At 41.4% G+C, this 25044-nt stretch overlaps 3 protein-coding genes across 8 annotated transcripts in view; 1 reads left to right on the top strand and 2 right to left on the bottom strand.

Moving 5' to 3' along the window:
• The window catches only part of popdc2 (popeye domain cAMP effector 2), a 7542-nt gene extending 1807 nt beyond the window's left edge, over window positions 1-5735 (bottom strand). Inside the window, exons 1-3 of one of the 3 annotated variants that reach the window (XM_031874023.1) lie at window positions 4942-5735; window positions 1531-1639; window positions 426-855 (exon numbers count right to left, since the gene is read on the bottom strand). In XM_031874023.1, the coding sequence (XP_031729883.1) occupies window positions 426-855; window positions 1531-1639; window positions 4942-5435 (1033 nt within the window). In that variant the 5' untranslated portion in view covers window positions 5436-5735. Of the gene's footprint in view, window positions 1-284; window positions 856-1530; window positions 1640-4941 lie in introns of all 3 variants that reach the window. The other 2 variants (XM_031874020.1, XM_031874022.1) reach the window with 2 other exon arrangements.
• A 2345-nt stretch (window positions 5736-8080) lies between these two features.
• On the bottom strand, window positions 8081-10724 carry cox17 (cytochrome c oxidase copper chaperone COX17). The gene is made up of 4 exons (XM_031873985.1): window positions 10620-10724; window positions 9487-9611; window positions 9295-9400; window positions 8081-8272 (listed from the first exon to the last, which is right to left on the bottom strand). The coding sequence occupies exons 2-3, from the start codon at window positions 9597-9599 to the stop codon at window positions 9316-9318; spliced, it is 198 nt and encodes a 65-aa protein (XP_031729845.1). The 5' UTR covers window positions 9600-9611; window positions 10620-10724; the 3' UTR covers window positions 8081-8272; window positions 9295-9315.
• Window positions 9752-24725, top strand: hcn5 (hyperpolarization activated cyclic nucleotide-gated potassium channel 5). Of its 4 annotated transcripts, none has more exons than XM_031873980.1 (13): window positions 9752-9852; window positions 11869-12662; window positions 12854-12933; window positions 14441-14735; window positions 15659-15845; window positions 17206-17310; window positions 18255-18392; window positions 19236-19397; window positions 20115-20208; window positions 20333-20460; window positions 21354-21500; window positions 21583-21820; window positions 23982-24725. In XM_031873980.1, exons 2-13 carry the CDS (start codon window positions 12655-12657, stop codon window positions 24152-24154), a joined length of 1755 nt encoding a protein of 584 aa, XP_031729840.1. In that variant the 5' UTR covers window positions 9752-9852; window positions 11869-12654; the 3' UTR covers window positions 24155-24725. The 4 variants fall into 4 exon arrangements, with proteins under 4 accessions (XP_031729840.1, XP_031729841.1, XP_031729842.1 ...); XM_031873981.1 differs by lacking the exon at window positions 9752-9852 and having other exon boundaries at window positions 10000-11957; window positions 12574-12662; XM_031873982.1 differs by lacking the exon at window positions 9752-9852 and having other exon boundaries at window positions 10000-11957; window positions 12854-14735.
• Window positions 24726-25044: the final 319 nt, after the last annotated feature.

The following is a 25044-nucleotide window of genomic DNA, read 5'->3' as shown; positions in this document are numbered from 1 at the left end:
CATCTCAGAGTTACATATTGTACTTTTTACTGTACTACATCTCAGAGGTAAATGGAATAATGTTAAAAACGGAATAACGTAAAAAAATTTAAAAAAAATGCTGGAAAACGGGATTGGGTTAAAAACGAAATTACATTAAAAATGAAATTACATTTAAAAAGTACTTAAATAAATGCATTTTCCGTAGTGTCTCACTATGAAGCCGGGTTAGTAAGAATTGTGCGAATTGTGCGAAGCAAGCCCCCCCCACCCCCCCATGCTCGCTGCCCAGGTGAGGTACTTACATGTATCCTAAGTGGTGACCCCGTGTGTTAGCTGCAGCACTGTGCCCCTCTACCTCAAATAATCCCTCTCACTGCCATAATCCGTTAAGGAGCCCGCCACATCAGTGAAGTCCTCCAGGACCAGGCTGGTGGAGTCCTCACCGGTGGGCAGATCGGGGTCTGATGCCCAAGGGTGCTGATAGCGCTCATGCTGGGGGTCCTGGGGTTCCTCCAAGAAGGGGGTCCTCGGTCCCTGCAAGTGGGGCTGAAACTGGGCCTGATCGGACATCTGGTAGGCCGGCGCCGAGTCTTCGCCCTGCAGGTGCTCCTTGCCGAGGCCTCCGTCACTTCCGCTGCCGCTGCCCTGCGAGGAGGGTGCCAGCACGTGGTAGAGGCTGGGCAGGCGAATGTCCAACAGCACGCCGTTCTTGATGTAGAGCTTGTTGTTGAGGTTGTAGAGCTTCTCGGCGATGTCGTAGCCCAGCATGACGGAGAAGACGCGGGCGATGTAGCGGTCCTTCGAAATCGCCAAATACAGGCGCCGGCGACGCCACGAGATGTAGCGGCAGTCTTCCTCTGCTGTCATGGTCACCTGGGGAGTATGAGTGAAACACCTGAGTACAAGCAGCCTGTTAGCTTAGCTTAGCATGAAGAATGAAAGCAGGGGGAAACAGCTAGCTTGGTTCTCTCCAAAGTAAAAATCTGCCTTCATGTACTATAGACTCTCATTAACAAACAGTCCTTTCTTACACCTGTAGGCCAGACTCACTGTTGGAGGGTTCATTTATGTTGTACTTTTAAAAAAAAGTTAAGTTGTTCCCCAAACTGTACATATTTTTGCTAGCCATGAAGAAGAAACTGTGAAAACTTTAAATGCATTCAAGGGACTTTATGACGTCACCCATTGGTTTGTGGACTGCCGTTATGAAGCCTCGAGTTCTGCGATTTTGCCGTCGCCATCTTGGATCACATTAGCCCCGCCCTAAAGCATCCCCTGCTTTATGGTCTGGTTGCAGCCATATTTCTATTTGTGTGCCTCATTGGTCAAAATAGTAGAAAACCTGTTCAGCCCAGCAGTCGTTGAATGTCTAACATCACGTCCTACTTTAACTAAACTCATCTAGTGCGACAGGATATGTGAGAGACAAGAGGACGACGGCGTCGTTCAGCTCATCAGTCAGACAGAAGAGAAACTTGATATCCAAGTCTTGGTTTTCTCAGGTTACTTTAACATTTCACTGCCACACTGGCATGAAACCGTTCGTACCTGGAACTTTCCCTCCTCGTTTGGTCTGAGAGACTCCCACTCTGGAGAGTCGAGGAACTGGTGGCGGTGGATGTAATGCAGAAACTGCCCCTCCAAAGATACATTGATCCTAAAAGAGAGAGAGAGAGAGAGAGAGAGAGAGAGAGAGAGAGAGAGAGAGTAGGACACAAGTTTTAAAAAGAGAGGGATTAAGGAGTGATAATGAGAGCTGGAGGTCACTTTGTGAGTGAATGTTAGCATGAATATCTCGCTAGTGCAGATGTGGAAAATCTGAAGACTATCGAGTTACTTAAACTCTTAAAACCCACCTGCCCGCTGAAGGGTTAAAGTTTCGGGTTTTAGGGTCAACAACTGAAGCGTTTCGATGACTGTAAAACCTTTAACCATCTATTAAAAGAAGGTTTCACTACGAGGAATTTGTTTTGGTGTTTCGGTGCAAAACATAATCAGTAAGATAAGTAAAGAAAATAGTAAAAGAAAATCCAATCCAAAATAATAATAGGAAACAAATATAGTATAGAAGAAAATTACAATAAAAATGTGACAAAATAACATAAAAAAAATACATACAAACTTCTGTAAGCTGTATAGAAGAAAATGATAATGAAATATAAAAATGGGTACATTTACTTTGATACTTTAAGCCCATTTTGCTGATAATAATACTGTTCTTTTGTGATTTTACATTTAAAGAAGTATTTTCAGACCATGGTATTTCTACCTGTACCACCGCTACATAAATGAAACACCTTCCAGATAAATTGAAAATACCACATTTCTTCTTCTGCCAGGATTCTTTCAGAAATCCCAGTTTAATCGGGACATTCCTCCCTCAGAAGGAAGCTTTATTTTAAAAGAGAATAACTTCCGCAGGGTGAGATACTCCAGCACACTAAACATCAACCCTTCATTGCATTACGTCTAGAGTTTCTGTTTTGTCCTCATTCCAGTGTGAGTTCAATCAGAGCTGCTTCATGTCAATCACCTGACATCTTCTGAAAGAAATGGAAATTATTCTGTTAAAAACTACTCTGCCCCTTTGTTACAGCGGCTAAATGTAAAGTAAGGCTGCTTACAAAGGATAAGACAATGACTTTTAATTAAAAGTAGTTCCTATAAACCAGTGGTGGAAGACGTACTTTGATGTTTCAGTAAAAGTAGCAATTCTACCGTGTACAAATACTCTCTTACAAGTTAAACGTATGCATTGAAAAGTAAAAGTACAAAAGTATTAGCAACAAAATATACTTAAAGTACCAAAAGTAAAAGGATTAATTAATCACAATGGCCTTTTTCAGAATAATGCATGTTATATTATTGTATTAAATGTATTGATGCATAAAATTGTATTTATTTATGCAGCATAGTTCTGGATATCTTGTGAACATTCTTTAATGTATATTTAAAGCGGGGGGGCATTTGAGTTATTTGTCGGGACTCGGAATGACCAGCTTAAAACTGGGATGATCCCGAAAAAACAGGACATCTGGTCAACGTACTATTGTCTCCACGCGGCTCTCAACATGGTGAAGGCTGAGCCGAAGGATAGCAGCTAGCAGCTAGCAGCTAGCAGCGCTACCAGTGTAAAAAGCAGCAACAGCGCTGGCAAAGCTAAACAGTGTTTACCTAAAGGAGGAACCGGCAGGTGCTTCGCGACAACGCCATCGGTCGGGATGGCGTCGTCAGTTGTAACCGCTGTATGAGCGCAGCGCAGCGGCAATTGGCGAGCCGGTGGGGCCCGATCACATGCACTAAAAACCAAGCTAGCCGGCCCGGCTATGTCAACAAAGCACAGAGAAGCTCTGATTACAACACACAGAGGGAGAATGACGTCATCCTCAGGTAGATACTGTATTCCTATTACTTGTGCTCATCTTTGAATCTGAATAAACAAGAAGATGGATGAGCGTCATTATTAGCCTTTTGTTTGTGTTGTTGTTTTAAATTTGGCTCGTACACGCCGAGCTGTCAACAGCGTGGCCAACATTTAATCTAAGGTGATGAATTGAAGAGGAACAGTCAGCGTCCAGACGCACAAAGACATCATTTAACCAGCTGGCAGAGTGCACAGGGGTGAGTCACGGACAGAAATACTCTGTTTACAACATTTCTCTTGTGTTCGGCTCCAGGACTGTGAAATCTAAGGCAGCTCCGCTTTGAGGATGTTTGGACGAAGAGGATACGTTTCCTGTGACGGGAGTCCGAGATAGAAATCCAGATTTGCAGGAGTCAATTTCTTAAAAGCAATGGGTGAGAGGTGGAACGTAAACCAATGAATACTACATTATATATCTGTGGTACATCTTTGGTTTTAGCCTGAATTTCAGTGACACTAAAACCTGCAAATGTCCAAAAAATGTGAAAGTAAGAAAGAACTTCCTTTGGTAAAATAAAACATGAGTATCTGTATTATAAAGTAAAATACTGCAGTCTTTATATACATGCCACTTTATGAAGCTCTTAGAATTCAGTTTTTGTTGAGTGTTTTTAAAAAGTGTTGGTCAGTGTGTGAAAGTGCAATTTTGAGGTACTTGTACTTTAGTTGAGTATTTCCTGCTACTTCACGACATTTCAGAGGGAAATAATATACTTTTTGCTTCACATACTTCATTTATCTGACAGCTTTAGTTGGATTAGGACTTTAAATACAAAACACAAGATCGTCTTATTAATAGATGCATGAATAAAACTGTTAAATTAAATTTGTTATAACTTTACTATCTTATCTATAATACTCAAATTATATGATATAAAAAAACGATCTGCAAAATATATGCTTGACAATTAGGAGCAACTTATAAATTCCAAACACGGAGCTAAAAGAGAGAATACTGGACCAACATTCATCAGCATGCATTGCCGTGTCTCCTAGACGTGTAAATAAGCAACTGTTTGTCAACTTCAACGATGATGAATGTGAGACGTCGTGTTCACAGCCTTGTTTCCACTAAACAAAACAAAAATAATCAGTTTTTGCAGGTTTGAGAAACTTGTAATTAAGTATTTTTACATTGAGGTTATGGCTGTCACGATACGCCAGTAAGGACAATAACTGAAATCATGTTAATATTATATACATGTGATAATATCGTGTAAATAATCCAGCGCCTCTTGAATCCTTTTATATATACTGTTATGGTATCAGACTTTCTCTCTCTACACGCGTATTTTAAGTGTAATTAATTTGCCAAAAAAGAGACAAAACACACAACAAACAAGGTAAAAGTTCCCCCAAATTTTCTAGCAATATTGCGATAATATTGCAGTGTATTTTTCCCTCGATAATCGTGTAGTAGAAATCTGATATATTGAAGTATCACTACTTTTACTCCTGTGTGTTGTCGTGTTGTGTAGCCAGCTGTGTGGTGGTTTGCATTACAGGTGTGCAGATGTTACACACACTCTCCCCACCTCCCAGACAGCAGAAAGGAGAGCTTGTCGATGGCCGTCTTGCCCTCCACAGCGTACGTCTCTCCCGCCTTCAGCTCCACCACCTTGTTCTGGAAGGCGCCTGCGATCTCCTTGAACACCTGGACGGGCACGCCCAGCGGCAGGTACACCGCCTGGTAGAGGGAGGTCAGCTCCTCGCCGCGTACGCCCTCCTGGAGCAGCCGGCAGACCAGGTGGCAGATCTGGGCCAGGCAGGCCAGCACCATGAGCAGGTTCCAGGTGAAGACGTCCAGGCCGCACACGGTCATCCAGCCCCACAGGGTCAGGCAGGTGTGGGCGGGAACCAGGAAGCCGAAGATGAAGAGGCACCCGTAGGCGCCGCTGCCTCCCATGTAGCCCAGGATCAGCATGGTGTTGCCCAAATGGTAGATGGCTCCCTCTGTGTTGTTGGTCCAGCCGTCGCAGAGAGGCGGAAAGAACAAGCTGTCCAGCAGAGTCGAGTTGCCTGCGCTCATGTTTGTCTTCAAATGGACCCAAAAACAAATACGTCTTTATCCAATAAACTCTGGGTGATATCTCAACATGTACAACTGTGACAATAAACAGCTGATGCTGACAGAAGAATGTCAGAAGTGAATGTTTGATCCCTCGGAAAATCCTTCAACGTGGAGAAGTTCTCACGGCTCTATTTGATAGAGAAACACAGCTGGAATGGGTTTCTCCCCTTCTTCTTCTTCTCTCACGATGCGTCCCCCTCCTCTCTCTCTCCCTCTCTCCTTTCTGAGTCTTCCTGTCGTCTCTCTTGTAACTTTTCTCCGTCTGTTTCTCTTCTCACCCACCGGCCTGCACTAGTGGAGCCAACAGCTGGAGGAGAAGGGGATAAGGGAGGGGTGGGCGTTGATAGAGCCCTAGAAGGATAACCATGTTTGGAATTGAAACCCAAGGAGGAGAGAGCGGTGGACAGAAAGCAGGCCTGCTACTTAACATAACACAGAGAGAGAGAGAGAGAGAGAGAGAGAGAGAGAGAGAGGCAGGAAACGAGAGGGAGGACAGGGACAATAACAAATATCTATGAGTGTCACTCACATTTTTAAAAAAGAGTCCCTTCATAAAAAAGCTTTGTGAGTTCAGTTTACTCTCAGGAGACACTCAGCCGGTGCATATTTAGAGACACTGACATGAGCAGGTCAGATTTCAGGTATAACCCCCCCCCCCACACACACACACACACACACACATACACACACATACACACACATACACACACACTGTATACCCGGCTCTCCCTGCTCTGGTTTATTTTTTATTAGAGCAAAATAATAAACAGACAAGTAGTTATAGTAAATAAAGCAAAATGATGGCCTCTGCTAGAAGCCAAAGAGTCTGTTATCTACACAAACAAGAACCTGCACTCTGTCTGTTTGAAGCTGGCAGATTTAAGAATTAAAGTCACTGTGAGGAGCTTTTAACTGGTCCTGAACCAGTCTCAGTGTAGTCCTGATCCTCCATCAGTAAACAGACCATCAGAGAGAAGATGGTCTGTTTCTATAGAGTTATTCTTAATGCTCGTCATCGGAGCCACCGGGTCGGATTCTGGTGAAACCAGATGAACTCATGCGGGTTCACCAGAAACTCCTTCAGCTCAGACTCCAGCAGAGACCGGTCCACCGTGGACAGACCCAGATCCTCCAGCAGAGACCGGTCCACCGTGGACAGACGCAGATCCTCCAGCAGAGACCGGTCCACCGTGGACAGACCCAGATCCTCCAGCAGAGACCGGTCCACCGTGGATGGACCCAGATCCGGCTTCAACCTGCAGCCTTGGACCTGCAGTCAGATCTCCGGAGGGAGGAGGAGAGGCTCAGCTCCCGGCAGCAGCATCTTCTCCTCTCTGGGAGTCAACACCGACACCACGCTGCTGGAGACCCAGGACATATTGCTGGACCCGCTGGAGGGAAGGGAGGCACGGGAGAACCAGAACCAGGACTGAGAGGGGCAGACTGTCAGACCCTGCTGCAGTAAAGTGAGTTTTCTAAAGAGACTCTGGTGCTCAGAAACACGACCACTTTAGTCCACAGAGACCAACAGAACCAACACAACATGAAGGCTCCTTGTCTAACTTTAAATAGATTTAACGAGCTGTGCGATGTGGGACAAATGAAAAGTGAGACACGTTATCTTTGATGTCTTTAAGAACTATTTTAAGGATCTGGCAAACAATCTGCCGTACAGATGATCACAGGTTGAAATTATTAATGAAAGTCTGAATATGTAAATTTTGTCTTTTTGTAGAAACATTTGAAAACGTCTGCACTTCATTAAGGATATAATCTGAGGTCATATTTAAATGTTGGACACAAGAAAATTGTTACTTGGCTGATTTTGACAAACACATTTTGTAAATTCTGCCTCATTATGGAAAGAGATTCACATTTTCAAGTTTCATCAGTAAATTCGTGGTACACCTTGCTGCTGTTCTCTGGTCAAACTAGGCGAGGCCTCATCTCACACAGAGCAGCATTCCCTCTTTGGACGTTATGCTCACAATATAAGAAAGAAGTTAAACAAGGCCTTTGAATTAAACATGTAAACCAACTAGTGACAGTTAAGACAATGTTGAACACCAATATAGTTAGGTTTTTGTACTGTTATCCGGTGGCAAGCGATTCTATAATTCAAATGTGTTTTTGAAGAGATGCTCTTTGAGTTAAAGCATAGATTCAGCTTCTGGAGCAGTTACCGCATCGTAAAATGGATTTATAGCTGAGGTTATAATGAACTGTATTTGAATATTAACGGCTTCTCCGACGTGGTCACACTTGTAACCAAATTAAAAGAAATTCAGGTGCTTATTGGTTGAATATGTGGACAAGCGTAAACAAGCATGAAGAGAGGATAAACCAGTTACAGTTAAACTCATCTGCAGCTGAAACATTTCCAACAGGTTTTACGAACGTGTCAAAGCAGATGTCCACCGTCAGCCACACTTTGTAACGGTGACACACCACAGAGGAAGAATGCAGATATGCCAAGTATTGACTTCTCAGGGGCAGGAGTTATTTTTAAGCCTAAGTGCATACCAGGGTCGACAACTGTGGCAAGCAACCGCTCGGTGGAGAGAACCTTTCAATGCGACCGCACTAAAATAAAGAGCGAGCAGTGGTCTTGCATAGGACTTTTATTCAACAGACAAACATCTCAGATATTCTGCAGACTTTAAAAAATAACTATTTCACAGAAAAGGACAGTCATCCCATGAGAGTCGAAGTGCTTCCTCACATTTCCCTGCTAGTCGCGGTATAAATAAGAGGAAGAGAAGGGAACACCAGGGGTCATCTTTCACAGCAACACACTGCAGGAAGAGAGAAACAATATTAAAAACATGAATCTGAGACACTGTGCCAGCTAATAAAAATGAAAGCGCAGAGATCAGATGAAAACATTCAGTGCACACGTTCGGTGAAATCATTTCTATTCGACCTGAAGATTCCTCTTTTTACGAGCACACGTGAACATTCAGGCGATGCCAGACGGCTAACAGAGCTGCTGAAACGTGAGCTGAGCCGCTTCAGGTGCGTTTCAAGCACATTAAACACTAGCTCCACCCCCCCTACCTCATTACATGGTGACCGGGTCTGATGCGGCACAACGGGATCAAATCAGCAATAGCCAAGAGATACACTTGACCCAGCAAAATGAAGCGGTAATAACAGAACCGTGAATTACAGACGGCTTCATCACTGCAGATATCCAAAGGTTAAATGAATTAACTTTGTGGTTTACAGGGTTCACAAAGAGGCGAACGCTCCTTCAGTTGTCACAATGCATTTGGCAGCCACGTGTCGCCAGTAGAGGCACGCAGACCGAGTTCTACTTCTGTTTGCAGTTTTAAATGGACAGACGTCTACTGCGGGGACAGTTTCCTCTCAATGGACATTTAGCGCCATTAGACTTCCACTGCCCAGTTCTACCCACACTGAAGGTCAGAGTAATGATCAGAAGGCTGGCTGCTGCCTCCAGGAAATCATTAGTATCACGATATGAAGAGGTAATGGAAGGTGAACTGTTCCTTAAACTTCCAGCGTTCTCACTGCTGCAAATATTTCCATACCACTAAAAGCCTCGACAGAATCAGACCCGAGGTTTCTACATGACTGTTGGGTTAAAATGACTCATAACACAACTACAACACTTGCAGGATAATCTAGTTCTGCAGTGCTCGTCATTAACATGCTGAGCACTGTTCAGTGTGGTCGTTCAGCTTGTACTCTGCGTAGGATGAATCAGTAACAGCTGAGGGTCACAAACGACCCAGCACAAAGACATTATACTAGCAAATGAGCTGGTGGGACACCAACAATGAGCAATACTTACCCCACACACACAATGGAGAAGTTAGATCTTGAATCCAAGCGCCCGCATGCAGTCTTTGTGTGCCTCAATCAGGACCGTGCAGCTTTCCTCTCCCTTCTCAATGATGCTGGAAGAAAAACAGACACGGAGGCGTCAAGAAATAGTTTTAACTTAACAAGTAAAGAGTTTGCGTCTCTCTGCACAGGCGCTCACCAAGCGTCCCTGACTTTCTTTGTCTCTGGACAAGCACAGCATGCTTTGAGTGGCTTCTTCTGCTCAGTGGCCTCAGCAGCCGGCTCCATGCAGGCAGCCGACACGGTGGACATCTTCAGACGGATCTAAAAATAAAACTGTTTAATTATCTCACGAGCAGACTTAATGTAGAGCAGCACCTTTTCTCAACTCGTACCTCTAATTTTGCATTTAATTTCCCAGAATAAAAAAAAAATAAAAAAAAAATTTAAAAAAAAAAGCTCTTCTGTGAAAAGATAGGAGACTGAAAAAAAAGAAACCACGAGGGTCCAACCCACATTTAAAAAAATAAAAAAGGGGAACACTCAAATGAGAAGCTGGGACGAGGTAATGTTTAGCATGTTTTAAATATTAAAATATTGTTTTTTACATTGAAAGATTATGCAGATTACTCTTAACAGTAATCGATGCTTTGTTTAAGAGCATATTGCTTATATATATATATATATATATATAAAAAATAATATAATGTAATATAATGTTAGCTAACGCTGAAAGGCAGCTGGACTGATGTAACGTTAGCTTCAATGATGTAACGTTAGCTTCAATGACAGTGCCACACACACTTTGAATTTATTAAAAAGGGGGATAATACTTAGTTGAGAAGATGGGACGAGGGAATATTTAGCATTTTTTTTTAAATATTAAATGTATAGAATATATATTTTTTACATAGAAAGATTAATCCTAAATCATTGAAAATTGAGTCTCGTTGTTTGAGACAAAAACACGCAGTTTAAAGAGATCTCCTCGCGTTTAAATGTGATTAAACACGTTACAACGTCCACGTTTCACAGCTCAAACAACACACCGATTACTCTCAGAAGCAGTCGATGATTTGTGGACGACTTTGATCTGTTTGACGGGCATATTGCTCATGTTATAATGTTACAGAAGCACCACGTGCCTCGCTGTGTTGTGCTTTTACCAGCGTTAGCGAACAGTTTGGAGACATTGCGTAACACAAACGTTAGCTAGCTAACAGAAACAGTTCGTTTTTGGGTGTCATGGCGGGTGAATGACACAATTAAGACGTAGTGTACTAGTTAAAAACGCCGGCTGGCTAATGGGTTATCCTACGTTATGTAACTTACTTGAATGGAGGCTGGTGGTGAGGAAAGAGTCGCTTCACCTTCAGAGAGAAACCAACGGCGGATGGAGAAGAGTCACGTGGTCCGAATTTATGCAGATTCGTGTGCGGAGGCTTCTGGGAAATTGAGTGTTGTGTAACAACGGCAGGAAATTACGTAAAAAAGCAACATGTGACCTAGCAAACAGTTTGATAATCAGAGACCAGAGCATCTGTTAATGTACTGTAAGTTTATTAAATGTATATTTTTATATTTCTAAGGACAATTGTGTTTTTAGTGAGCTAACTGATGTTAGTACTTATTTATCTGTCAAACTCTCCTTTTCTTTCCTTTTTAACGTTTAATGTCAAACATAAAGGACAAATCAATTCTTAAAATGACAGCTTTATTATGAACAAACATCAGATGATTTACATTTCCAACATGGTGCAACATTAACATTACTGTATTTGAATTGGTGAAATTGGTATTAATCAAGCAAAGTTAGGCTAGCAATTAAAAAAAGTGACTGTAAGTGGTGGTAATATAATTTAGAATAAACGAAATAACAAACAAGTGTTTTATTACTATTCACACTACCAGGAATAACCACAAAACAATAAAGTTGAACAAATAACTTTAGACAAAAATATGGTTAAATGACACTATTTTTATTTTGAGGCTTACGTGAGTTAATTGTGCATCAAGAAGCTTCAAGAGACATTTCTATAGGAACATGAAGCAAGCAACACACTAGGTTGAGATTTACAGAATTTACATTCGTCAAAATTTAGAGATCAAAATATAAAAACTGACTGACTGTACTGAAATTAACTGAAAATATGTGGAGCCAGTTCTTTGCTAAATATCCATTTTTTTCCCAATTACAGTTTGAAAGGTGAAGCTATTCGAGTTGACATCACAAGTTCCTGTTTTTTAGGCTGAAAACAAACCAAAAAAACTGATTTGACTCTAAATGGACCATAATGTACTAAATGAACATCATAAACTCATGTTTACAATGTTTACTGAGGTAATAAATCAAGAGAGAAGTAGAGTCATTTTCTCATAGACTAAAGTATAAAAAGCTCAACCAAGAGTAGAAGTAAGTTGATTATGTAAACATAGATAAGATACAATGTGGGATTAAAACATATGTTAAACCTCCTTTTGCCACATTGTCTCCTGCAGCAAAGTGTGATTTGACATTCAAGCATCAGCCTCACCATTATCTATCTCAAGGCAGTTAGAGTGGAATCTTTTTATTGCGCAGTAACGTCATCATCATCATGGTCTTCATCAGCCAGGACAGCTCATGATGGAGGAGGCTGAAGGAGGAAGGCACTGCTACCACGTTTGAACGTGAGTCGGATCATTTAACTGTTCGGTGTCATTGTTTCCTGTGCTTTAACTTCTGTCTCAGTCTGTGGAGAAGTACCATAAATATGCACAAAACTATTGACATTTTAGCTTCCATTTATATTTAGCTGTGAAAAGGTTTTCTAGCACAGTGTTATCGTTTAGTGGTGTAGCTTTTCCACTATTACACAGGTCAATACACAAGAATAATAGGATCACTGTGAAAGGGCTGCAACCTAATCACAGTTTAATACGTGTTATTTTCAGTATTCAATAATATCTCTTTTATTCATCTACTAACAATCCCAACGGAATTCACTTCACAATGATGTAATGATTTAAAATAGAGAAAAACAGAAAAACCTCACATTTGCATTCAGTATCCAACTGCTTGTACTTTGCACACATCCTAAAAGATAAAGTACAATATGAGTCTAAAAGTACATCAGCCTGCAGAATATTGCTGTCTTTCTACACTCTCACCTGCTTTGGCAGATATTAAATTCTGGGGAAGAAGATACACTTCAGTGGTTAGGGAGTTTCATAAAATGAAAAGTGTTTATTTTCTGTCCTACAATACATGAAGAAGTGTGTTTTCACATGTCTGCTGGCTCTACAGTACGTCAGCACAGCGAAGCAGTGCGTAAGCAGAAGCACGAGTCTCTTGTTCTGGTTGGAGGGCCAGCTGTGTGCTAGATAAATGAGCAAGTAAGCATATTATTCATTTTGCTCGGTACCGTGTGTTAGACATGCTCCTCTATTTGAAACATACTTTGCTGCATTCTCTGCTGTGCTCTCCACAGAATCCATATTGTGTCGCACCAATGCAAGTGGTGTTGAGATGCCCTTGAGATGATTCTCAGTCTTATCTGAAGCCTTTGTTTTGGTGTTTCCTTTAGAAACCTGCCCCCTGAAGGAGGAGAGGTGTCAGGGCCGAGTCCTGATCGTCTGCCTTCTCGTCTTCCTGTGTGCACGCAGCGTGAGCAGTCTTTGTCTTTCTTAATCAGTAGACTCAGCGAATTAATATTTACTCATCTAACGTATACTCCGATGAACTCTGTCCTTTGTTGGACATAGACTAGTCACAATCACTAATCACAATCAAGCAGGCTTTGTGGAACGCAGGTCAACAGTGTTGACAGCAAAGCACATCGGCCCAAAAGCACCGGCATCTGACCATGTTTTCAATTTGTATTGGTTTTAAAATTAGCTAATAAATTGGCAACTTGTGAAACAATCCAGTGAACGTTTTCTGTCTCTCTGGTATCTCAAGCTGCTTATCGGACTGTAAACAACGAGCCGCTGACTAAACCAAAACCCCAGATATACAGCGCCAAGTAGCTCTTCTTTCTCATGCTTAAAGATCACCACATCTTATTATAGATTTCAAAAAAGGTTGTTTTTTAAAAACAACATATTTTGTCATCTTTTTGGGGGGATTTGGTTGCTAGCTGGATTTAATGCTCAACAGTTATTTAAAGAATAGGTTTGACATCAAACTATGTTCTAAACGTCTTAATCCTGTGAAAACACTCTGTCAAAACTGTTAAACTCTGAACTGAAAGGCTGCCGGTATGTGATAGATAAGTGTTTCCTGTATCTCTCTACTACGCGTCAAACATTGTTTGTTGAAAAAAAATAATCCCGTCCAATATCCCTCACAATATTAGACACATCTCATGCACTAAGCTGCCACTGCCATGACCCCTCAGCTAATCCCTCCGTGCTGCTACATCCTGCACTGTCATTTCCATTTCTTTTGTGTTTCAACCGTTGCTTTAATCCTGACAAACCTTCCAAGAATAGTATGAATCTTCTACTTTGCAGTCCTTGAAATGAAATATTCTGGCTTCCGTTTGTTTTTTTGTTACATATGTGAAATGTGCAAATAAACAACACGGGAGCTGCTCGGAGCTGAGAGCATATGTGCAGCATCAGGTAACACGGTACAGTGTTTAATTACATCCCCGGCTGCTGAACTTGTCCCTGCACTCGCTGCCAGATGTCGAGTTCACATGACAATAACTGCGATGCCCATTACACACACACACACACACACACACACAGACATACACAGACACACACACACACACACACACACACACACACACACACACACACACACACAGACACACACATGCCATTGTCTTCAGTATTAATGTGAGCTGGACCTTACCCTCTTGACATGGCTTGATTCATGTGGGGATGAGACACAGATACTGAATAGTTGATGAGCTGGGTAGAAAAAGAAAAGAAGTGGAGGGACTGGGTGAGGGCAGAAATAGAGAGATAGAGATAGAGAGAGAGAGAGAGAGAGACAGAGAGAGGGAGGGAGGGAGGGAGGGAGGGAGTAGAAAGGCAGCTATCCACTGGCTTCACTCCACAGCTCCAATAAGCCCTGAGGTTTTGGAGCCCTTGATGGAAAATTACCTTGTGACCAAGAGGGGAGGTCAGGACCAGCATCCTCAGACTCCACTTATCCTCAGAAGCAGCAGCAGCAGCAGCAGCAGGAGCAGCAGCAGCAGCAGGAGCAGCAGCAGAGGGAGGATGGACTGCGCGTTCGGCTGATCGGAGGGGGGAGGACCGAATTCGGGTCATGGAGAAACTAAAAGGTCCCGCCGCCAGATGCACCACGGCCACCTGTGGATGGAGAGCCCTGCTTCTCCCGCAGCTGAACAGGCAGTCGCTGTACGTGTACGGCAGCGAGATGGCCGTGGAGCAGGAGTGCAGGCGGCAGCTGCAGAGCAGAGTCTTTGTCATCCACCCGTTCAGCCTCATGAGGTATTTAATATATGATAGATTCAGGTCAGTCCTGTGGAGACACCAACTCCACTTTTAGTCTCACCGTCTCTTTCAAAGTTGTACAGTTTCTGCAAGTTTCTGCCTGTTTCTTTGCTTAGTTTTGCATCATGGATTAAGAGTATTATCTTCTTTTGTTTATTCATGTTACAGCTGTAAAGGTTAGGGGATTCATTGATTAATCAGTTGATAGAAAGATAATCTGCAACTATTATTATAATTGATTTTATTTTAAAGGGAAACATCTTTTAGTTCCAGTTTCTCCAGTTGACAGATTTGCTGTTTCTTCTTTGTCTCCTGCAGTAAACTGAATATGTGTAGGTGTTGGGATGTTATTTAGGGAAACAAGCATGTTAATGACGTCACGTTGAGACTTTTTATAAACTTTTTAAAGATGAATCAATAAAATAATCATCAGATTAGTCAGTGAGTTGCAGCCCCACTCCGTAACATGCTTGTTGCATTACTCATAATTAACAATAAGCATGTATTAATTATGGTAATGATTTGTTTTGCACTTTTCCAAACGTAAAAACAGAAAAAGAAAAAAGTTATGCAGCATAATTAGCATAAAATACAAAGAGCAAGTAAACATTAAATCAAAACAAACTGATAATCGGTAAAGGAGAATAAAAAAAGATTTCCACTCTTGAAATTCTAGTTTTGTGAAGAGATTTTTAAGATGATACCGGATATCCGCATTATTGATGCGGTATTGTTATTATTGGCTTGTAAGGTGATCCGAGGGAGTGGAAACAGAGAGCGGATCAGAGAGCAGAGTTACTTGAGGAGATGTGCAGTTACAGCATCAGAGTATTTAATGAGGGACTTTCCCGCCACAATCCGAACATGGAAAACAGGATCTCAGACTCCCTGTTTTGTTCTTGTGTGATCTTCTCCTGCAGGAGTTACTACATCATGTGCATGATGGCCATCACGTTCCTCAACCTGATCGGGATTCCCATGGAGATCGCGTTCCTGGACGGAAACAGCGGGCTGGCGTGGGAAGGATTCAACGTGTTTTCAGACACGCTGTTCCTGATAGACGTGGCTCTGAATTTCCGTATGGGCATCATAACAGAGGACAGCGAGGTGAGAGTGCCTTCGCTCTATTTTCAGACACAATCTGCAGACTATAATCCCGGCGCGCACGAGCGCGTACAATCCATCTCATCTGTAATCTACTCAATACATGAAAAGGCTAGATTAACAAAACCCCCCCCACCCTCCTCTTCAGCTCCTGGACATTGGTGAAACTGGCACCTGCTGTTTGATTTTATAACAGGGATTATAAACGAGAAGTATAACATTTCCAATTAAGTATTATGCACTTTACATCCTGTTTTGTTTTCATCTGCTCGTACTTGGCGACCTCTATCTTGCCAATCACAAATGCCACATCTGTGGTGTGGTTTATAGTGTTTAGTCTGATTCAAGCATCTGGTGGAGCTCAAGATAAGATGCTAACTTTATTATTCCCGAAGGAAACTCTTGTGCCAGAGTTTGATCAAAGATTAATAAGACAATAGCATAAAAATATAAACAAAAATGATCAATAGAGTAATAATTAGTAAGTGTAAACGAAGTAACTCTGGTGGAGAATAGAACAGAATAGCGATAAGAGTAAAGTAAATAAAATTATCTACTAATATAATTTATAAAAAGTAAATTACAACAAAAGATTAGATACAAGAGTAAAAATATAGAGTTTAAGAAGATCACCAGTGCCAAATAAAAACTAAAATAGAAAAGCATGATATTGAGAGTTGATATTGAAAAGCAGTACAAATATTATATAGCACATAGTATATTGAAAGTAATAATAAAGTGCATGATTTATTCATTCATGTGCGCTTCAGAGACGTTTCCTGGCACCAATGTCTCCCTTCATTTTGGACAAACTCCCCCAAACTATTGGTTCATGTTCATGAGTCTTTAATTATACATCTGGTTTGCCTCATCCATCCTCATCCATCCTCATCCATCCTCATCCATCCTCATCTTCATCCATCCTCATCCATCCTCATCCATCCTCATCCATCCTCATCCATCCCCATCCATCCTCATCCTCATCCATCCTCATCCATCCTCATCCATATCCATCCTCATCCATCCTCATCATCCCCATCCATCCTCATCCATCCTCATCCATCCTCATCCTCATCCATCCTCATCCATCCTCATCCATCCTCATCCATCCTCATCCATCCACATCCATCCTCATCCATCCTCATCCTCATCCATCCTCATCCATCCTCATCCATCCTCATCCATCCTCATCCTTCCTCATCCATCCTCATCCATCCTCTGCTCTGTCCTCATCCATCCTCATCCATCCTCATCCTTCCTCATCCATCCTCATCCATCCTCATCCGTCCTCATCCATCCTCTGCTCCGTCCTCATCCATCCTCATCCGTCCTCATCCATCCTCTGCTCCGTCCTCTCTCACAGGAAGCTATTCTGGATCTCAAGCGGATCCGAGTCAGTTACCTGAGGACGTGGTTCATACCGGACGTCATCGCCGCGTTCCCGATCGGCTACATTCTGCTGTTTGCGGTAATAATGAGCAGCTTGTTGAGGCAGAAAATGTGCTGCTGCAGCATTTTGTCACTTCACACAAGCAATTATGCACATTGTTCATGACTGGACATGTTTGAATTAATCTCTGTTTTTATATATATACACTTACGACCGGGTTGATTAGTTGTAATCCGGGTTCATTATGTAAAGATTTAATCATTGTTTTTCAGAAAGAAGAAAAATATTAGTTTGCTCTCAACAAAAGGGTTGCTATTTTTTCTATATTTATGTAACTGGGATTGTGGTTTTGTATCCAGTAATAAGACATTTTCACTTGTCATAATGATGCATAATGATGCTGTGTCAGCAGAAAACATGCTGCTACAGCATTTGTCAGTTCACAAAAAAAACGATGTCCAGCTCTGAACAAATCATATCAAACTTTTCTTACTAGTCGGTTCATTCATTATAATCCAGGTCGATGATACAAACATTTAATTATTGCTTTTCAGAGAGAACAAAACTAATGTTAATCCTTTGCTCTCAGCAAGAGCTTTGTTTGGTATTGTTTGCCTAAATGCATGTATTTTATGGAACTGTGATTTTGAATTTGAATTTGAATAATTCTTTAAAAAAGATACTTACAACTAGTTATACTTCAAGTCAAAGGACATTTTCAATTCATAATGAAGAAGAAGCAGAAAACAGCCAACAGCGTGCTGCATTATTTGTCAGTTCACAAACACAATCATTTGTTTTTACTTTATTTGTTCGTCATGATTTATTAATAGGAACTTATGTAACACGCAGATTCAACTTAATTGTCGCTGCTTGAGTACAAATACAACAAAATGCAGTTTAGTATCTAACCACGAGTAATATTCACATGTCTTTGGGTAATAACAGTGTGATATAAATACACTCAGACATATGAAGTAATAATATAAATCAATAAAAACATCTGTATTTTATCATCCCAGGACTTACATTACCACAACGACGACAACCCGTCCAAGACCAACAAGATGATGAGGATCCTGATGTTCGTGCGGATCCTCAGCTTGATCCGGCTGGCTCGGGTGTCCCGACTCGTCCGCTTCTTCAACGAAGTGGAGAAAGTAAGTTCACACGGTCTCCAAAAGCTTTGAAACTCAATCAGCCGCTCTCCGATAACCTGCAGACACTTTACCAGACCTGGCATCCCACGACTAATCTAATCTAACTGAGTACGCTCATAAATGTCCTTTTGTAAAACATCGACACGAGTTTTTGTAAATTCAAGAATAAAGTTGAAGGACACTTCAGACTCTCTTCGACGTTCTCCGTGGTAATCTCGTAACGAAACACGATATATCCTGGAACTAAATCTTGATGTTGCATAATGTATGTCTGTGTAACTCCACGCCTTCAATCGTCTTGCAGCTGCAGACATAAATGGTTTTAGTTGTGATGGTGGAAACTCCACTACAGATGTTTTCCATCCTGATTTATTTTTAATTTTACGTATAAATCTGTTTACTTAACTAATCCCCAAAAGGTCTCATTGAGCTCCCTGCATTTGTTGAGCCTCCTCCTCAATGTTGACTTAATCTTGGCTCGCTCGTCCGTCTCACTTTGGTGCCAGGTCATGTTTGGTCTTCCAGGTTTTACTTTTGCCTCCTTTGGAATCACATGATCCAGCCAGCGCAGTCTCCTCGTCCTTGTTTCAGTCTTGCTTTTGTTTTTTTCTGTATCATCCTCATAATATAACTATTTGATCTACTGTATGAGGTTTTTATTGTTAACAAATCGTGAGTTACTGTAACTTAGCCGGTGAGAAAACGTAATAACTTGCCTGAAGATGAAGATATTCTTATGTGTTTGATGCACCAGTGTGCACAGCGAGTGAGTGAATATCCTGCAGTACGTCTGTGTTTGATCCCCTTACAGTCACATGTTTTCATGTCATCTCTTTCCGACAGGTGTCTAATGCAAACCTGGAGGTGGTCCGCCTCTTCTTCCGCATCTTGTCTCTGTTCATGATGATTTTCCTGCTGTGTCACTGGAACGGCTGCATCCAGTACTTTGTGCCGATGCTGGAGGAGTTTCCCACCGACTGCTGGGTCCGAAAGGAAAACCTGATGGTGAGACTCATTTATCTCAAATACACAGAGTGTGAATGATGTCGTGATGTACATTTACACAGGTGTAGGGGTGTGTATATATATATATATATATATATATAAATACAAGGTACTGGGAGTTTTCTACTTCTCCTCCACTACACCTAAGAGCTAAATATTGTACTTTTCACTGTACTACACCTCAGAGTTAAATATTGTACTTTTTACTGTACTACACCTCAGAGTTAAATATTGTACTTTTTACTGTACTACACCTCAGAGTTAAATATTGTACTTTTTACTGTACTACATCTCAGAGTTAAATATTGTACTTTTTACTGTACTACATCTCAGAGTTAAATATTGTACTTTTTACTGTACTACACCTCAGAGTTAAATATTGTACTTTTTACTGTACTACACCTCAGAGTTAAATATTGTACTTATATTGAAGTGTTCCTTTATGTGTGGTATTCAGTGTGGTATTCGTACTTGTACTGAATACTTCTTCCATCACTGGCTAATGAGGTTTAGTGAATGTTGAAGATGAGTCATCAACTACTTTAGTAATCAAGGAATTGCTGAAATGGTTAAAGGGAATATTTAAACAAAAAACATGTAGTAGTACTTTAAACATCTCTACCACATGCTGTAGTTTAAATTCATGTGAGTATTTGTTGTTGTTGTGAAGCCCCAGATCTACAAAACGTTGCATTAATTATGTTTCCTTTCCTCCAGAATGCTACGGTGAGCGTGAAGTACTCCTGGGGAGTTTTCCGAGCTCTCTCCCAGATGATCGCCCTCTCGTACGGCTCCATGGACGCGCCAACAAGTGAGAATTATAGATTTTTCTTTGTCTGCCTCTAAAAACAGCACAGGTATCACATTCTCCCTCAGATATAAATACCCGCCGGTTCACACTAAACGAGCGCGAGTGTCGCTGTCTTGTTCTCCAGATTATGTGGAAATGTGGATCGTCATGGTCAGCATGGTGTCCGGCTGTCTGATGTACACCGTCCTCGTGGCCAACGCTACGACCATGATCGCCAACACCGACCCGGCCGCCAAGGAGTACAAGAGCAAGGTAAGAAGACACGTCTCAGTATGCACCAGCTACTGTACGCAGTGAAGCAGAAACACGGATTATTTTAGCATGTTTGGGAAACTTTAATGTAATCTAGGGAGAGGGAGAGCATTTCAGTCCGTTTGTTTAGTCTTTTACTAATATGTTTCTTTATTTCCCTGCATATTTATTCAAATGATCACGTCCCATTGAGTCTAAAAAATGGGGTAGGAATGGACTGGAATGGAATTTGCCACAACAATAATAAAAACTAAATATTTTTGTTGATAGGGACATAAATTACATTATTTCTTTTTATTTTATTTTTTTGTAATTTTATTTTAAAAAATGTGTTCTTATTTTTTGTATGACTTCACTGCAATATATACGATATGACCAAGTTTTTGTGTTTTGTTTTCCTTCCTATTGTTTCAGTTGATGGGTGTTGTAGGTTGTTGTTATTTTTCTATTTCGTCTATTGTGCTACAACAACATGACACTTTCACTCACAAGCGCTGTCAAATTATTTAAATTTTGTGGATGAAAAATCAATAAACACGGCATAAAAAATGATCTTAAATAATAATGACTGTTGGCATCAGGGCTTAACGTAATGAGTCAGTTATTTAGTTAAATAAGATAACATCATCAGCAATCAACAAAAGAGAACTTAGAGTGGAAGACCATAACAAACTTAAGAGAGGAAGTTTTGTAAAAGTTGGTTTTAGGCTTAACGCTTAATTTTAAGGATAAAAACGGACACATTTATTGTAAAAGGTGTTCTCTGACCACAATGCACCTGGCTTTGAATCACATCACAGATACATGATTAAACATGCTGCTGTGATGCTGTGTGTCATGTATGAATGTTGATGGGTGGTGGACCCTGAAAACATCCCTGTGACCTCCCACAGATGAGCCGTCTGGAGCACTACATGACCTTCATGAAGCTCCCGCCGGAGCTGCAGCTTCGCATCACGAACTACTACCAGGCTCGCTACGGAGGGAAGTGGTTCCAAGAGAAGGACGTCATGGACACCGTGTCCTCTGCGCTCAAAGAGGTACGGCTTGGACCTCACTCATGTTAATTTGTCTTCTTATTTATTTACGTAATCGTATATTTTGTTTGTATTTATTCTCCAGCAAATCCTGATGGTGATGTGCAGCCGGCTGCTCAGAAAAGTGCCAATGTTTCAGACCAGAGAGGAGAACTTCATCAACGCCGTCCTCTTCAAACTGGAGTACGAGGTTTTCCTGGAGGGCGACGCCATCGTCCGGCAGAACGTCCCAGGCGACCGCATGTTCTTCATCGACCACGGCCAGGTCCTCATGGAGACCGACTCCTACGACAGGGAGCTGTGTGACGGGGACTTCTTTGGGGGTGAGTTGGATTCGCGTCTGATTAGTGAGAATCTGGATTGTATCTGATTTTCCTCACAGCAAGAGTCACGTAAGAGGGGAGACGGAGACAACAGCAGGATGTGTTTTACAACTTTCCTTACAAAGTTTCTACCCAACTAACTGGAAATCTTATGTTAATGCCTCTAGAAAAATACGAACAAACCAAATCAAAGCTCAAGTCATTTAAAGGGATAGCTGATAGAATGTTTTAAAAATGGGTTATACGAAGTACTAATTCACCTGAAAGAAAGACCCCCCCTTTATAAAGTCAATATCAGTTTAAGTGTACGCTATATTTATACTCTCAAACCAGACTCCATTGACAAAAACTGTATTTTTACCTCTCACAGAACACAGGAGTTGCTGGTCTCAAACGGTTATTGTGTGACTTATATGCGTTAAATGTTTAGTTCAGATTCACCAAAGTCACACAACAACACAAACTCACTAACAGACGGAGGCAGCAGTAGAGCAGCATCTATGTGTTCTGAGGATTTTATCAAAGGAGTCAGGTGTCTTTGTGGAGATCATAGATGACAGCTTCAGTTCCCTCAGACAGGTAAAGAGGTGAAAACATTCTAAATATAGCGTTCACTTTAACTGATTTAGATTCTTTTAGGAGTCTAAAATACGTCCACAGCAGAACATCACTTTGCTCCATCTACTGTAGTAAAACACAGACTGGAGAAGAACCTCATAGAACCACACTACTAAACATCACCACTGTCCCTTTAATTTTAAAAATAACCTCTCGGTAACATCTGTTTAACCTGGAGCAAAAGCACAATAAGTACACAACAATGCTGTTCAAGTGTTACATAATGAATTCAATGAATGGAAATGTTAAAAGGTGCTTTACATTTTGAGCTTTCAGAGGGTTTGTTAAACACTTTTATGTACATTAAGCATTAGGGGACTTTTTATTAAGCAGTATCACATCAATAGGTTGTTCTTTCTAACATATATCTGGTTTATTCAGGATAATACTCTGGAGATACTGGGATTAGATCACTGGAGGTTTAAATTTAGGCTGTTGTTAAATTAATATTCATACTGGAGTGTATTAACCTCTGTATCGAGCTATGGATACTTTTAAAAGCAGTAGTTTTATTATTTGTCCAGATTTTCTTTAAAATATCCACCTCTTTTTTTCTGCCCATCCCCCAAAACAATGGAGGTGAATGGATTTGCAGCTGTGGTGGTCAAAGCAAGTAAAAGATACTGAAACATCTCTTTCTTCTATAAATACTGTCTCTGTAATCCACAAAACATAGAGAATGTTGAGGAAGGTTCTGTGAGGCAGGGCTGCTGGACGGTGTGCTGCTGTCTCTCTTTCTGCCAAACTCCATTTAAAAATCTGTCACTTCTCCTCTGGATAATCCTCAGAGCTCGCTGTGAGCAGTTCTCACTGGAAGTGCTCTCGACCACAGAACCAGTCCCGGTGCAAACAGCTGACGGCTCGCTCTGTGGATTACCTACAGTAACAGGGATCATGTTTCTCGGAAAAGATGTTGCTGTTGTCGTTTATTTGTGTGTGTGTGTGGGGGGGGGGGCTGGGTGGCTATTTCAAAATCTGGACAAATGAAATAAAAGCCATCTGCGTGGCTAGATGTCACAAGAGGAAGGCGATTGAATTTACGCAGTTTGTGAATATAAGAGAGGTAAAAAATAAAGTTTAAGCAACTTCCATGTGGACATTTAGCGAGTTAATTACTTCGAATAAGATGTATTTTAGATTTTGTGATAATATTACTACTGTGAAATGGAAGTAAGTGATCCATGGATTTAGATTGTTGGCAGGTTTAGTGTGATTTTTAAAACTGATAATAGCTCAGCATTCGTTGCTTTTTCACGTCATTCACAAGTTTATTTGCATATGTGAGCGAGAATCATTCTTCTCTCTCAAACCAAAGTAAAGAAAATCTATGTTTTCTAATTTGGGGGATTTATTTAATTCTCTGTCTTTAAGTGGGAACAGGTCCTAATCTCCGCAGCATTTAGAAGCTAAGCAGGCTTCCCAAAACAACTCATCTAAGTCCGGTTATTTAATTTGGGATTAATTGTCAGATCTCATCCCCGTCGTTAGGGTTTACTCGCTCATTAACCGCGCTCTTGTGGTTCCCTCTGTGTGTGTACAACAGAGACATGCGTGCTGACCAAAGGCAAACATCTGGCCACCGTGAAGGCGCTGACCGACTGCCAGTGCTTCTCTCTCTCCTGGAACGACCTTCAGGAGGCGCTGGAGGGCTTCCCAGATGTCAAGAAGGACTTAGAGAAGATGGTCGAGCTCGACTCTGACGGTGGACTCGTGTGAGACCAAATACAGAACTTTTGTTTTTACGAAAAAAGGACAGGAGACGCGGATATTTCCTGGACAGTAAGACTGTGGCTGATTCCTCGTGTGGACACGAGATGGACAGTTTTAATCTGACCGATAATTATTCAGTCATTATAAGTAAAATAAACAAAAGACCTCAACAGTAAAGACGGGTCAAACGTTTGACCTCTGCCTCCTTGTTGATGCTGCGATTTAACCTCGACGTTTGGAAACGTTAGTGAAGAAAAACCAGAAAGATTTGGAAAGTCTTGAGCGGACATTCTGGTTTCATACAAAGTAAGGTGGTCTGTGGTCTGAGGACTCGCTGCTCAGGTCATTTGGGCCCATGTGGTATGTGGCGCCCCAATTTGTTAAATTTGAACATGACGGACAGACCCAGTTCATTTTGTTTATGCACGACTTGCAATAATTACAAATCCATCTGCTGCTTCAGAACCACGGACAGCGTTTTTTAGTTAACCCAGGAGGCAACCAACGGTTCTGCCGAGTGAAGTCAAAGCTTCATGTGTTAAACCTGCATTCTCTCTAGTGTCCACCAGGGGGCGACTCCTCTGGTTGTATAGAAGTCTATGAGAAAATGACTCTACTTCTCTCTTGATTTATTACCTCAGTAAACATTGTACACATGAGTTTATGGTCTCAATCTCTAGTTTCAAGTCTTCTTCAATACAGCATGATGTTCATTTAGTAACAAAAAAAAAAGCTAGGCAATTTCTGGGGGAAGCGTTGCCGCCGTCCTTTCGGCACCAATCCAAACCAGTTGATGGGCTTCAGCGATAGATTCACGATCAAATCTGGCAAGAAAACACATAAATGATCTGAATCTGATAACTTCCCTCCTCTCTTTTTGAAAACAAAGCGGGTGG

Source organism: Anarrhichthys ocellatus, unplaced genomic scaffold, assembly GCF_004355925.1.
Source record: "Anarrhichthys ocellatus isolate YVR2014 unplaced genomic scaffold, GSC_Weel_1.0 scaffold77, whole genome shotgun sequence".
Lineage (NCBI taxonomy): Eukaryota > Metazoa > Chordata > Actinopteri > Perciformes > Anarhichadidae > Anarrhichthys > Anarrhichthys ocellatus.
Note: the sequence above shows the minus strand (reverse complement) of the source record. Positions and strands in the feature narration are given on the sequence as shown.

Excerpts from the sequence above, each read along its gene's own strand:
- cox17 (XM_031873985.1), bottom strand. The coding sequence starts at position 9,599 with ATGTCCACCGTGTCGGCTGCCTGCATGGAGCCGGCTGCTGAGGCCACT. Across the intron at positions 9,401-9,486 it reads AAGAAAGTCAGGGACGCTTG|CATCATTGAGAAGGGAGAGG; the intron begins GTGAGCGCCTGT and ends TTTTTCTTCCAG.
- hcn5 (XM_031873980.1), top strand. Across the intron at positions 15,846-17,205 it reads TCATAACAGAGGACAGCGAG|GAAGCTATTCTGGATCTCAA; the intron begins GTGAGAGTGCCT and ends CCTCTCTCACAG. Across the intron at positions 21,501-21,582 it reads TGTCCTCTGCGCTCAAAGAG|CAAATCCTGATGGTGATGTG; the intron begins GTACGGCTTGGA and ends TTTATTCTCCAG.